The sequence below is a fragment of the Bombyx mori genome, chromosome 7, assembly GCF_030269925.1.
Source record: "Bombyx mori chromosome 7, ASM3026992v2".
NCBI classification, from domain to species: domain Eukaryota; kingdom Metazoa; phylum Arthropoda; class Insecta; order Lepidoptera; family Bombycidae; genus Bombyx; species Bombyx mori.
In genome coordinates, this window is record NC_085113.1 from 1,974,464 (window position 1) to 1,989,086 (window position 14,623).

At 40.3% G+C, this 14,623-nt stretch overlaps 2 protein-coding genes across 12 annotated transcripts in view; one reads left to right on the plus strand and one right to left on the minus strand.

Annotated features, from left to right (window-relative positions):
* Tk (tachykinin) overlaps positions 1 to 1,901 on the plus strand; it is a 68,277-nt gene extending 66,376 nt beyond the window's left edge. The window contains exons 3-4 of one of the 3 annotated variants that reach the window (XR_009973456.1): positions 265 to 546; positions 973 to 1,901. Coding sequence is in view for 2 of the 3 variants with exons in the window: in XM_012697579.4 (XP_012553033.1) it covers positions 265 to 296 (32 nt within the window). In the remaining variant the exon portion in view is untranslated. 3 annotated transcript variants of the gene reach the window in all.
* An 857-nt stretch (positions 1,902 to 2,758) lies between these two features.
* LOC101736084 (MAP7 domain-containing protein 1) overlaps positions 2,759 to 14,623 on the minus strand; it is a 60,294-nt gene continuing 48,429 nt past the window's right edge. For all 9 annotated transcript variants that reach the window (XM_062669326.1, XM_062669323.1, XM_062669324.1 and 6 more), the window contains 7 exons: positions 14,356 to 14,512; positions 13,595 to 13,709; positions 13,383 to 13,521; positions 12,368 to 12,577; positions 11,698 to 11,946; positions 11,220 to 11,342; positions 2,759 to 7,264 (listed from right to left, as the gene is read on the minus strand). In XM_062669326.1, the coding sequence (XP_062525310.1) occupies positions 6,989 to 7,264; positions 11,220 to 11,342; positions 11,698 to 11,946; positions 12,368 to 12,577; positions 13,383 to 13,521; positions 13,595 to 13,709; positions 14,356 to 14,512 (1,269 nt within the window). In that variant the 3' untranslated portion in view covers positions 2,759 to 6,988. The remainder of the gene's footprint in view (positions 7,265 to 11,219; positions 11,343 to 11,697; positions 11,947 to 12,367; positions 12,578 to 13,382; positions 13,522 to 13,594; positions 13,710 to 14,355; positions 14,513 to 14,623) is intronic.

The window sequence follows — 14,623 nt, forward strand, 5'->3', positions numbered from 1 at the left end:
GAAATAGAAAATGTAATGCCTATGTCGCAAAATAAATTTTAGTCATTTATCGGCCTATCGTACGATTGTATAATATGTTATTGGTTGTTAGGTACAGATACATATTATTATTATATTCTTCCTTTTTATTGGGAACGCTGGCATACCCAACCCACGACTCCGACAACGATCACCAACCTTAACCAATGAAAAAGTGTCGACATTCATTTGAATGCACGAAATATAATTTTGGACAATGTGAAATAATTAATTTTTTTTTTGCAGTATCGAGCCCTGAGATGGAGATCCCTAACTAAGTGACTCTTCACCAAGGATTATTTTGACCGCTGTTGTTACGCTGTGACTTCTTCGACTACATATCTTAACTAATAAGAATTCTTGCCAATTACCTAATATTTAAGGCTTATTTTAGCTGTTTTGAACTAGTCAATGATATAATCTGAAGAGTTGAAAAAACTTTTATTAAAATAAATAAAAAGTATTGTAGTTTTAAGTAATTAAGGGCATATTTATTTTTCTTTTACGATTTAAATATGGAGGGAAGAGGTAAGGAGAACCGTGTCTGTTGTGATAAATACGGGTGGCGCTACAGTAGCAACCGGATACATTTTAAAAAAGGCGCTGAAAGTTATTAGAATAAGATAGAGAAATAAAAAGGGACGAAAGAACTGTAAGAACTACAAAATCACAAAAAGTATTTTATTACGTTTTACCACAGCAATACTTTTAGGTTATATTAACGAAATTAGTTTGGACTACGTAAACATGTCATTAAATATATTAAATTTCCTAACTCAGCATACTTCAATCAGTTAAAAACTGCGCAATTCATATCATACCCTGTGCCTATGCTAGCGCCATTCTGGAGGATTTTCGAACTGTTATTTAGTGCTGAGAGTGGGAAACTTTTTCAAGTTTCTCCCATATGAGTCGGTTCTCCTTACCTCTACCCTCCATAGATTTAAAGATCAGGTTATGTATCCAGAATAGTGACATTGATATATGGTAGTATTTCATCTGTCAATGACAAATTGTTAGATCTGTCATGATTGTGCAACAGGTTCGACAAATTGAGCCTAACTCGAAACGTACGGACATTGACATTTGAATAGCACTAAGCGTCTTACGTCTTCTTTTTTGTGAATAATAACTTTTTATACGTGGCTTGTGTGTATTTACCTTATTAAAAAAATAATTTATCTATTATCTAAAATGACATTTCATTATATCGAGAGGTGGAAGGTCGTTTGGTTTAATCGGCACGTCGCTTAATAAGTGACATTAAAATTTATCTTTGTAATTAAAGGTCCGTTTTATTTGGTATTAGTATATTATCAACAGTTCGATGTTTTTAATTGAACTTCGATTAAGTTTATTCCATTCAAATAGCTGAAATAGTTTTTTTGATAAGATATATTTTCCAATTTTTAAACATTAAACGGCTCTTCTGTAAAGTTGAAAAAATGTTTCTTAAGTCAAACAGCCTTTCACCCCTTTGTATATATTATTAAATAATAAATCATTATATGGATGTTTTTGGTTTCTTTGCATATTCACAGCTTAGCGATTCAATCTGATTATTCTAAATTGTAAACATACTAGTTAAGTGTTCCAAAAATATCCGATAACATTAAAAAATTTTTAAAGTATTTAGTTTTTGAAACTATAATAGTTCTTACCATAGCTAATTAATGTTGTATTTATTCATTATCGTTATAGAAAATTGACGATTTAAATTATTCATGTAACGACATCTATCGACGAATAGAAACATTATTTTTACCAAAGAGATTAGATATGTTATATATGTAATTTAATGTCTTTGTTGTTGCATTTTGTGAAGGCTGGCAAAATGTAACATTAATTTACTTTAAACAAAATAAACGTGTTATGACTTTTAATGTGCCTTTTAATTTCAATTTGAAACCCACACCCACAGCTATTCCTCATCGAAGGACTGAGAAATAGTTAAATAGAAAAAATTAAATGACGATAAAATAGTATGTAAGAAATTATTAATATTTATTTTATTTATTACACTTCATATAAAATTTACATTTGTGGACTTAATGCCTAAGGCATACTCTAGCAGCCAACCAAAAGTAGTGCAGAGTAAATAGTGGTAGGTGCAATGAAATAACCTAATTAATAAAAAATAATCTAAGTAACAAAACTCAAATTTTTTAATACGAGCATAGCCAAAATTATTTTTAGAGTGCATTATCTATCACAAGCGTCTCATACGACACAGATTCGGTTCGAAAATGATTATTATGAGATAACCTAAAAGAGACTGTACGAGAACTACGTATAAACTATGGAGGCTATAAACAGAATTCTTGTGCACGTTTGCAGAGATCTTCAGCTTATAGGCCAGGCGTTAAGTAGGTACATAGTCTTCAAAGCCTTCATATTACAATTTGAATATAACCATGCTAAAATTTGCCTAATTAATCGTGTTTAGCCTAAGGGGCTAGTGCACCTACCTACTCTCTGACTGGTAAGTGAACTCACAGAGTCAACTTGAGAGTTAGTTAACACTGACCTTAGCAAGAACAGTGAATCTACCACCGAATCCGTATCACGACCCGCTGAGGAGATTCGGCGATAAACTCACATTTGGTTGTCTATATTAGGTGTATTATCTATGGGTTGTCTATAGGCTTAATTGCATGACGAAGTTCGACGTGAACGGTGATAGTAGTAATAATTTAAAGTAATAGACACGATAAGCAGTAAGAGATTAAAACACAGTAGATTAATAATATTTTTTTATTAAAACTTCTCCTTACAAATCCATCGATCGCTAACATAATAAAGAAAGTACATAGAAGCCATGTTCAATGGGCGATATACATAAATACATTACATACATTGTTATTATAGATGACAGCTAACAACCGGCCTCCGATATACATTCATACAAAAACTGCTCTTGCACATTGACAGGCCGCCATCTTGGTTTCCACAGATAATACAAAACAATCGAATTTCAAATTTGTACAAAATTGCCATATTTATAAAAAAAAAAACTAGCCTTCATTCAATGGCGGCCGATGAAATTCGTCATAAACATTACAGTTGTACTGGAACATTCATACGCGAACAAAATCGCTTACAATCTAAACGTTCTTAATAAATATCGAAAATATTTTCCGTCTCAATGCTAAAGATCATAAGCGATACGTTTCAAAGGCCATTTAACTACATGATTTCCTATTTGTAAAGGAGGCAAAAAAATGGACAATTAGCAAAACGAATTAATGAACTTGTAAAACTTTAACTACAAGCGAAAACACTTATACACGTGTGTCATTGATGACAGCTGTCCCCGTGACAGATGTCATTAGCGACCACTCCACGCTTCGGTTGTAACATGCTAGAGAAAACAGACATTTGTAATAACATTATTTTATGCGATTAAATATATTTTAAAGCATGGAGTATTGAAAACAAAAAAAAAACAAAAAAGTAAAAGGTTAACTAATTTTAATATTAGAAAATATTCCATAAGTGATTGCTCTCCCGTGAAATTGAATTCAGATTAGGATTTAGGAGAAAAGAGAAAACAAAAATACAGTTTTACGACCGACATTCATATCACTGTAATGTCATAGAGTAGAAAAGTGCACAGATTAAGTCAAAGAACAAAAACAAAAAAAAAAAATTACTAAATAAAAAATTGAAAAACAAAATAGTTATTTTTAGTATTACATTATAATATGAATAGGAATTATTATTTGAACGCTAACTACTTATCATACAAAAAAAAAACGTTTATGCATGTCGCTAAATAAATTATTATTTCCTTATTGTATGTATTTTAAGCATTATCATTTTATAAACGTTCATAAGAAGAATGATTATTTTGATTAGATACGAGTTACTATTATGAACTTATTTACTACAGGGTAAGGCTCACAATGCCCCGACAAAAAGCTATCATTTTATGATATTTTGAAACGAAATATAAAGAACAGCAATGAACTGTACTTGCGAATACCTACTTTATTTTAACGGTTTAAGACTGGAAATTGTTCATTAAATAGATCGTAATAATAATTGTGTTACTATTTAAATACTGCATTTTTCAAGAAAGCGATGTTGGTCGCCCTTAATGTAATCAAAGCGAACGTCATTTCCGGTAAGTCCGTTTCCTTGGACGATCGATCGTTTAGATTCTAATCACAAAAAAAACAAATCACAATAAATAAACTTATACAGATTATGTAATACGCCATGTATCTTTCTTTTTAAACACAACCCTACAACAAAAATACAAATGACAACGCTATTAATAGAAATTGTTTGAATACCCAATGCAATTGATTAAAAAAAAAAAAAACTGTAATGTGATATACATTTGACGAGGCTACATCCGAGTTGGTTCAAATGTTGGACGCTCTGATATTAAATCATTCGGCACTGTGTATTCGAAATAAGGTAACGTTAAAATGGCGTAATTTGTATTTATGTCAATGTACGTCACATTAGTGACAGGTGTCACTCGGGCCGCCATCTTGACCTATTTGTCATCTAAGCGATTGAAGGTTGCGACCATGGAGAGTAGAACTTAGAAGTAAGGAGCATCATTTCAGTGTATAAAAAAGTGACCAGTAAGCAAATTAAGGTGGCGCCACAGTGGCAAGTGGAAGGATTTTCACTTCAACCCAGCACACTTCACTCTGACTAAAACTGCTGTATTCATATAATTCCCACTTTCTACACTAGCGCTATTTCGGCGAGTCTTCTAAAAAATAGCTTGCTGTTTACTGGTGGTCAATTTTTCAACTTGTTCCTTAAACAAAACGATGCTCCTTTCCTCTGTCTAGTGAGGACTGGAAAAAAAAAACTCCCTTTGAATCTGGGTCCGATCCATTTGTGTTAACTTTTTACAAAAGTGGTTATTACGGCGGCCAAAAAGCCAGTTAATATATAGATACTAATGAGCAAAGGAATCTGTTCGTCACACGAATGTTTGTCCGATGCGGGAATTGAACCCACGACCTTGGGCCGAGCAGCCAGGCATGCTGCATAACTTGTTTTGTTTTCAAAGCCAAGCCGTGAGCACTCGTGAGCTGATTTCATATTAGTGGTTAAAGTAAGTAGTAATGGTAAGGTAAGTAGTAAGCAATACATGTACAGTATCAAACCCGCACTAAAGCGTTGGGCTGCACATGTGCCGACGCCGTTCCCCTCGATGACAGATGCACATCACATTACATTACAAAATAATTTAAATTTAATCAACAAGACGATCCTGCTTCTATTTATTTTACTTAATTTAAATGCAATAACATGATTTAGTCCTCACGCACTGTCACATGTAGAATTACCGTAAAATGTATTCAGAGTAATAGCTAGTGTGTGTTCATACAAAACAAACATTATCCTGCAGTTTTCAGTACAATTTTTTAACAGAGTTTTTATTTTTCTCAAGCTAAATAGGCGCTGTACTAGTATGATTTAATTATGTCGTTGACTTGAGCTAATGCACAATTTGGTGGTCATTTTCGACTAGCAATGTCCACAATTTTATTACTGATATTTTTCGTTAGCTTGTAAGCGATAAAGTCCATTGTTACAAATATTCCAGCTGTCACTAAAATGTAGGTATATTGTTTGTGTTTGAATAAAAGTATTTCAGAGTTTGTTGGTACAGTGTGGCAGCACTCGCGGATAAAACCAGTCAATGAAAACGCTACTACCCGGATATTCTTTTTCAAACACAAAAGCACGATTTGAAATCTGCAGGATGATATTTGAATGTAATTTTAGTGTATGAATACTTTTGAGTCTTATTGCGGCCCTGGGTGCGCGACCTTCCCGCCACTGTTCGTCGTTAGAACGATATGTTATCTGTGGATAATACGGATATATTCTATCATGTGACAGTTCATTGTGTTCTCAACGCGTACACATTGGCTGCGTCATTTTTATCAACGTTGAAAAAATCAGATTATGTTTTAACAATTCTCAACGCGCAAGACTGTTTTTTTTTTGCCTTCACTTAACCATCACTAATATGATGTACAAATTTGTATCATATTAGTTTGGAATAAAAAAATAGAACACCTTGCTTTTATTTGGCATTGTAAACTTTGGTCAGTTTACCGTTCTCATCTGTATCTTCAACAAAAAATTTCATTTCAAACTGAATCTGCCTACCATTTTATTAATTTCTAATTAGCACCAAATAAATGTTAAATTAATTATTATAGGCACCATTTCAAACAGACGGCAGCAAGTTTTGAAGTCGTCGTGGTCTAACGGATAAGACGTCCGGTGCATTCGCGTTGAGCGCGATGCACCGGTGTTCGAATCCCGCAGGCGGGTACCAATTTTTCTAATGAAATACGTACTCAACAAATCTTCACGATTGACTTCCACGGTGAAGGAATAACATCGTGTAATAAAAGTGAAACCCGCAAAATTATAATTTGCGTAATTACTGGTGGTAGGACCTGTTGTGAGTCCGCGCGGGTAGGTACCACCGCCCTGTCTATTTCTGCCGTGAAGCAGTAATGCGTTTCGGTTTGAAGGGTGGGGCAGCCGTTGTAACTATACTGAGACCTTACAACTTATATCTCAAGGTGGGTGGCGCATTTACGTTGTAGATGTCTATGGGCTCCAGTAACCACTTAACACCAGGTGGGCTGTGAGCTCGTCCACACATCTAAGCAATAAAAAAAAAAAAAAAAAAAAAAAAAAAAATTAATACTTTTTACCAGTTTTTTTTAATATGACTTCGCCTTAACGTTTTCGCTCGGTTTGAGGCGACCGCAAGTTCATTGCGATATAAATTTGTATATCGTCAGTAAAGAAATTAGCTAGAAATAAAAAAAAAATCTCTCCAAATTATAAATTCGTTAACTCTACTACTTAACGTATCGTTCGTCGCCGCGTCTCTATGGTCGGTCGACGCCCAGCCAATATGTACGCTATGAAATATAGCCATCATTCAATTCTAAGCCTTAACTCAATCGCTTTAGATAGCGTTCTGAAGCGTCAAAGGATGATTATGCGTTCCGTGTCCGTTGTGCGTTGTGAAATCGTCTTCTAGAAGTTTCGGAACGTCGGCCATCTTTGTTTGATTCTCGTTGGCCGTCCGCTCCGTTTGTAAGAAGTTGGCGGAAATGTGGCCAATGTTGGAGGTTTGGTCCAAGTGGACGTTGCCGTTGTTGGTCTCTGTTGGGTTTGGTGTTGGCGTGTTGTCGATCGTTGCTTGTTTTGGTGTCAATTGCACTTGTGTCTTGTCCTCGATCTGTAAATTATTGCGAGTCATTAGTGTGGGCGCGAGACGGTTCCGAGGTCATAGCAACGTGTGCTGGCTGTAAGAAACCTGTATATATTTAAATTAGTTGGAGAAACTTGTCATGGCAACGTGCTTGGTACTTTGTAAGTTAGTTAAGCTTTGCAAAAAAATTAGGGTAGATTACTGTGAGGTCAGTGACCTTTTCTCAAAAACAAATTCCTAATACTCATTGTAGGCATACGACGAAAGGAAGGTCTTCCACCGAGCGGGTGATATTGCTCGGTAGACCGACGGTCCGAATGTTGTTGTTCGGAACTTGTATATATGGAAGCTTATCTTGAAAATGTTGTAAAGGGGATTCAGGCACCTGTCAAATATCTTGCGTTGTATGATGGCTACCGCCAAACTCATAAGTAACCTTAATTATTTTAATATTTTACTTGTCGTATCTTTTATTGTGTGTATTATATAGTATATTATATAGTGCGTGTGGTGGGCGCCTAAGAATACCCCCAACCCTAACTTAGCTCATGGGTGTCGTAGAAGGCGACTAAGAGCCAAAGCCAGACCAAAGCCAATAAAACCTCGGCCCAAGGTCAACAAAAGCATTCCCAAGGAGGGTTGACGTCAGGCAGGCGGCCGGTCATAAAAACTTTGCCAAAACTTAGAGCAACATGAGAAGGAATAAAAAGAAGAGCACCAGGGCTAGGGCGTCCCCCGCAGGCGACGCGCAGGGACAGCACCCGGTCTCTGTGGAAAGTGGACGAGGGTTGTCGCATCACGGGCGGGTGCGACGTAAGACGCAAGCCCAAAATGTGAGAGAGATGAGATTGAGGTATGCAAGCTGGAATGTGGGCAGTATGACTGGGAAAGGAAGGGAGCTAGTAGATGTGTTAAAGAGGAGAAGAATAAATATAGCATGTCTGCAAGAGACTAGGTGGAAAGGAGCGAAAGCTAGAGAAATTGGTGAAGGATATAAGCTGTATTATAGTGGAAGTGATGGAAGAAGGAATGGCGTGGGAGTAGTGTTAGATAAGGATTTGAAAGATTGTGTGGCGCATGTCATAAGAACGAGTGATAGGATAATAACCGTAAAAATAGTTTGTGAAAGTGTTATTTTGAATGTTATAAGTGTGTACGCGCCTCAGTCCGGGTGCAAGGAGGACGTGAAAGAAAAATTTTGGCAGGATTTTGATAGTGTTATGATTCGCATTCCAGAGAGTGAAGAGATTTGTATAGGAGGTGATTTTAATGGACATGTAGGAGCTACAAATGAGGGCTATGAAAGGGTGCATGGAGGGTGGGGGTATGGCAATCGTAATGATGATGGAGACCAGTTGCTCCAAGCTGCGACTACCTCTAACCTGGCAGTTGCGAATACGTGGTTCCAGAAACGGCCTGAACACCTTATCACCTATAAGAGTGGTAATCACGCGACACAGATCGACTACTTTCTGATTAAGAGAAGTAAGTTGGTCTGTGTCAAAAACTGCAAAGTACTGCCGGGTGAAGCATTGGTGACGCAGCATAGACTGCTACTAATGGACATTACAATCAGTTACAAGTACCTAAGGAGAAAAAACCGTCTCTCGCCAAAAATTAGATGGCGTATGCTAGAGACAGATGAGTATGCTGGTCGATTTAGGGAAATAATGGTAGAAAACATCTTGGAAATGAAGGATATGAAAGAGAAATCTGCGAATGATTGTTGGGATGAAATGGCAAATAGTGTCAGGAAGACAGCTAAGGCTGTGCTCGGCGAATCAAAAGGGAAAGGTATAATTGACAAGGATACATGGTGGTGGAATGAGAATGTACAGAGAGAATTGAAAGAAAAGAAGAATGCATTCAAAAAGTGGCAACTAGAAAGAGGTAATGAAAGTGAGAGGCAAGCTAGGAAGAATGAGTATAGAGAATGTAAGAAAAAGGCCACTAAAGCGGTTGCTATAGCCAGGTCTGACGCTCAGAAACGGTTGTATGCCGCTTTAGATGGACCTCGTGGACAAAAGGAACTTTACCGTATTACAAGAGCTAGAGAAGAAAGAGCGATATTAAGCATGTCAGATGTATGAAAAATGAGACAGGTAAAGTTTTAATGAGAGATGACGAAATAAAAGAGCGCTGGAAGATATATTTTGAAAAATTAATGAATGAGGAGAACGACTGGAATAGAGTGATTAATAGGAAGCCAGAGAACGTCGGACTTGTGAATGAGATTAGTATGTATGAAGTTAGAGAAGCAGTGAGAAGTATGAAAAGCGGAAAATCGGAAGGACCAGACGGTATACCAGTGGAAGTATGGAAGATACTGGGAGAAGACGGATATAAGTGGCTGACTTTATTCTTCAATAAGCTGCTGCAAGAAGAAGTGATCCCTACGGAATGGAGCATCAGTACGCTGGTGCCCATATACAAAAATAAAGGGGATGTGCAAGACTGTGGCAGCTATCGGGGAATAAAGCTTATGTCTCATAGTATGAAAGTTTGGGAGAAAGTGATAGAAAAGCGATTGCGAGATGAAAGTGAGATCACCCAAAACCAGTTCGGGTTCATGCCTGGTCGCGGGACAACGGACGCCATATTTGCACTACGCCAAGTGTGCGAAAAACATCGCGACGTGCACAGGAATCTGCATATGGTGTTCGTTGATCTAGAAAAAGCGTACGACCGAGTACCTAGAGCAGTTTTGTGGTGGGCATTGAATGAGAAAGGTATACCTGGTAAGTATGTGAGGTTAATCTGTGCCATGTACAGTCGAGCCAGGACGTATGTACGAACCGCCGCGGGGAATTCCGACGAGTTCAGTGTGGCAGTGGGCTTACACCAAGGGTCTGCACTAAGTCCCTATCTCTTCCTGCTTGTGATGGATGCCTTGACATCGGAGATACAGGAAGAGCCCCCTTGGTGTATGCTGTTTGCCGATGACATAGTGCTCGTCGGAGAAAACGGGCTCGAGGTCCAAAACATACTGGAGAAATGGCGATGCAAGTTGGAGAGTGTTGGCCTAAAAATCAGCAGATCGAAAACCGAACATCTGTTCTGTGATTTTGGCGGTCTCTCCAATTTTACACCCATTTCCCTCGACGGAACACCTTTGCCAGTATGTCAAGACTTCCGATACCTAGGGTCTGTTATCCAAAGCGACGGTGAACTGGATCGTACTGTGAGGCACAGAATTGACGCAGGATGGATGAAATGGCGGCAGGTCACGGGCACCATATGTGACTCGCACATCCCTCTTCCCCTAAAAGGGAAGATATATAAGACCTTAATAAGGCCTGCCGTCTTGTATGGATCAGCTTGTTGGACAACGAAAGTGGCGGATGAAAGGCGATTGCATGCAGCAGAGATGCGAATGTTGCGATGGATGTGTGGAGTAACGAGAATGGATAGAATACGGAATGAATATGTTAGAGGAAGTCTGAAAGTGGCACCTGTGACAGAGAAGCTGAGGAGTGCACGTTTGGGATGGTATGGACATGTGATGAGACGGAATGAAAATGAGGTTGTTAAGAGAGTGTTAACTATGAATGTGGAAGGATTTAGAGGAAGAGGTAGACCTAAGAAGAAATGAATGGATTGTGTGAAAGACGATATGGGTAGGAGGGGAGTGAGCGAAGAAATGGTATATGATAGAAGAGTATGGAAGGAGAAAACATGTTGCGCCGACCCCAGGTGACTGGGAGAAGGGCAGGATAATGATGATGATGACTTGTCGTATCTTTTATTAATTATCATTATTCTCCTGCTCTACTCCCAGTCACCTGGGGTCGGCGCAACAATTTTTTCTCCTTCCATACTCCTCTATCATACACCATTTCTTCGCTCACTCCCCTCTTACACGTATCGTTTTTCACGCAATCCATAAATTTTTCCTTAGGTCTATCTCGTCCTGGTCGTTTATTTTATTAATTATCGTAGTGCGCTCTGTGGCTGACAGTGTCAGTGTCAGTGAGTGACTCACGTCGGTTTGTTCGGACAAGCCGAGCAGGTCGGCCGTGTCGTTGCCGTTGTTGGTCGTAGCGTTGTGTTCGCTGCGGACAGTGGGCGCCTCGTGTGCGGGCTCTAGTGTCGCCGGCTCTACAACCTGTGGACACAAGTTAGTGATAATGTATTTAGAAGAAAAGCTCATTATGTTCGGGAGAAAAAAATCATTTTTTTAATGCATATATGGATGGACTTGCTCATAGGTCACCTAGTGTTAAGTGTTTACGTAATTGCCACCATCCACTTTGAGATATAAGTTTTAAGGTTTCAGTATACTTACAACGGTTGCTCCATCCTTCAAACCGAAACGCATTACTGCTTCACGGCAGAAATAGGCAGGGTGGTGGTACCTACCCGCGCGGAGTCTCAAGATGTCCTACCACCAGTAAACCCTACCCTATTTTTGAGTTGAGGAGATATTCTCCACCCCCTACGTACACGGTGGGACGGCTCACCTGGGTTGTGGGAGTGGAGCCGTCTCCCGGGGGGCGGGGGGGATCGAGCCCGAGCAGGTCGTCCGTGGCCGCGTTCCCGTTGTCCTGCGGGGCGGCGACCGGCGCCGGTGGAGCCGCCGCTTGTACCGCGTCAGCAGGCGGAGAGGGGTCGTCCTGTTTGTTGGTCGGCGCAAGGTTTTCTTGCGCAGAAGCCGCCGGCGTGGACTGCTGGCTCTGAGCCTTTTCTTGTTGTTTCTTTTCTTCTTCCGCCTAGAAAAGTGATTGAAGGTAAATTAGATCAGTGTACCGCGTTGGGCATTATCGCGCGACGACACAGCGTGCACTCGAGTCAATCAAATTCGTAACGGACTTAATATAATTTTTTTTTCCCTACCCAAGCTGATGGTCTTGGGAGACCAATCCATCCTGTAACAAACTGAGTGGGCTATGTCTGGGTTAGTTTACTCGTCGAGCCTGACGTCGCAAGCGAGGGGTTCGACGAGGACGGTGATCGGTGCTTGTGGTACCTAAAAGCACCGCTAATGGATCGGGGGGATCCGAAATGATGTGTTTTGGGCGACGTCGACTGTTTACCATTCCGTCTACAGGATCGGAAATAATATAATATTAATAATTGTAATTTGATAAATGAAGCCTGATGATGGCCTTTAGACAGTTGTTGGAGACGAACCTTCCTGAGCCTGGTCCTGGCCATGATGGCCTCGACGCGTTGTTTCCTGGCGATCCGCTCTTTCTCCTCGCGCTCGGCCTCCTCCCGGCGCAGCTTCTCCGCGTCCTCGGCGGCGCGGCGCTTCTCCTCGTCCTCCCGCAGCTTGGCCTGCCGCTCCGCCTCCTCGCGCGACCGCCGGGCCGCCTCCTCGCGCTCCAGCTGCTGCTGCGCCTGGAACACATCACGACACGTTCTTTATTTGTTAATATACTGGTGGTAGGACATCTTGTGAGTCCGCACGGGTAGGTACCACCACCCTGCCTATTTCTGCCGTGAAGCAGTAATGCGTTTCGATTTGAAGGGTGGGGCAGTCGTTGTAACTATATGTGAGACCTTAGAACTTATATCTCAAGGTGGGTGGCGCATTTACGTTGTGGATGTCTATGGGCTGCAGTAACCACTTAACACCAGGTGGGCTCGTCCACCCATCTAAGCAATAAAAAATAAAAAGACTTGTTCTACCAGCATGTTCACTCGTTGCCAATGAAACTATTCCCACGTCAACTATCCAATATCGTCTTTTCGCATTAAAAAGTGTACAATTTCCAAAAATATTCAGGAGTTCAACCACGCACACCGTGACACGAGAATTTTATATATTAGACTATATAGCTGACCCGCTAAACGTTGTTTTGCCATATATAAGATTTCTAGGGAATTTCTAGTGTAGAGATTCTAGTAGAGGGATGAAAATTTAGGGTTGCATGTATTTTTGTATACTGTATCCTAAAAAAATAAAAATATTTTTTTTTGCCTAAAAATAAAAAATAAAAATTTAGGGGTAATAACCACCCTTAACATTTAGGGGGATGAAAAATAGATGTTGTCCGATTCTCCACCCTGGCCGATATGCACGCTAAGATTCACGAAAATCGGTCGAGCCGTTTCGGAGGAGTTCAATCACGCACACCGTGACACGAGAATTTTATATATTAGATTAAATAAAAAAATGGTTTTTCTTTAGATATATATGTACCTCGATGGCTTTCTGCAGTTTCTCTTCCTCCATCTTCCGTTGTAGTTGAGCGAGTTCTCTGGCCTCTTCTTCTTCGCGTTTCTGTCGCTCTTCTTCCAGCCGCTGCCTCTCCGCCTCCTCCTCCGCCTCTTGTTGGAGCCTGCACACATGAGAGGGCTACAGTGTGGGAGCGTGGGGGGCGGGGGGCGTTGGCGCGGGGGGCGGCGGCTCACCTGCGTCGCTCCAGCTCTGCGTGTCGCTCCAGCTCCTCTCGCGCGCGGCGGCGGCGCTCCGCCAGCGCGGCTTTGGCCTGCTCCTCCGTGGTGATGCGGCGCCCCGACATGGACGCTGTCAATGACACACTTCTTAAAGCGTTATTTAAACAATTTTATTACACTACTGTTTAACATTCGGGCCACAGATTTATTTATTTATTGCATAGATGAGTGGACGAGCTCACAACCCACCTTGAGATATAAGTTCTAAGGTCTCAGTATAATTACAACGGCTGCCCCACCCTTCAAACCGAAACGCATTACTACTTCATGGCAGAAATAGACAAGGCGGTGGTACCTATCCGCGCGGACTCACAAGAGGTCCTACCACCAATAAAAAGTAAAATGCCGCACAAGTACCGCTCTCCGATACTTATTTCCCCACCTATTCGCTAGTAGTTTAGGAGGCCATTTCAGCTACATCCAGACGGGTAGATAAGATGACGGGCTCAACTTGCGAAAATTTGCTAACACTAGCCCTAACAACACAAGAGCAGTGCTTCGCAGAATCTACCACCGGATCGTGACCCATTGAGAAAATCCGGAGAGAAACTCAGTGGGCTGTTCCAAGATATGGAGTAGATTAAGAACGTAAGCTACTCTCTCGCAGACGACCACGTGTTCGTTTTGTGAACACACACTTTATCGTAACGCTACACATTGCATTTACAATTTCAGCTACTTCTTATTTAATGCATCAAAGATAATTTCAACAAAACCTGTCATCTCATTCTCTTCCATCTTCTCCTTCTCTTGACTCCTCTCCTCTTTTTCTTCTCTCTTCTCCGGCTTGTTGTCAAGCTTGCTTGGCTCGGTTTGTTTCTCGTCAAGTTTCGTTTCAGGCTCCGGTTCCATCTCCTGTTTTGTTTCGATTGTCTGCGTGAATAAACAATAAAAAACGTTTAGTACTATTCTATGAATGTGTTTACTGTTAAGTTTTTCCGATTTGATAATGGATCACCAAATACAGCGTGATTTTTTGCTACA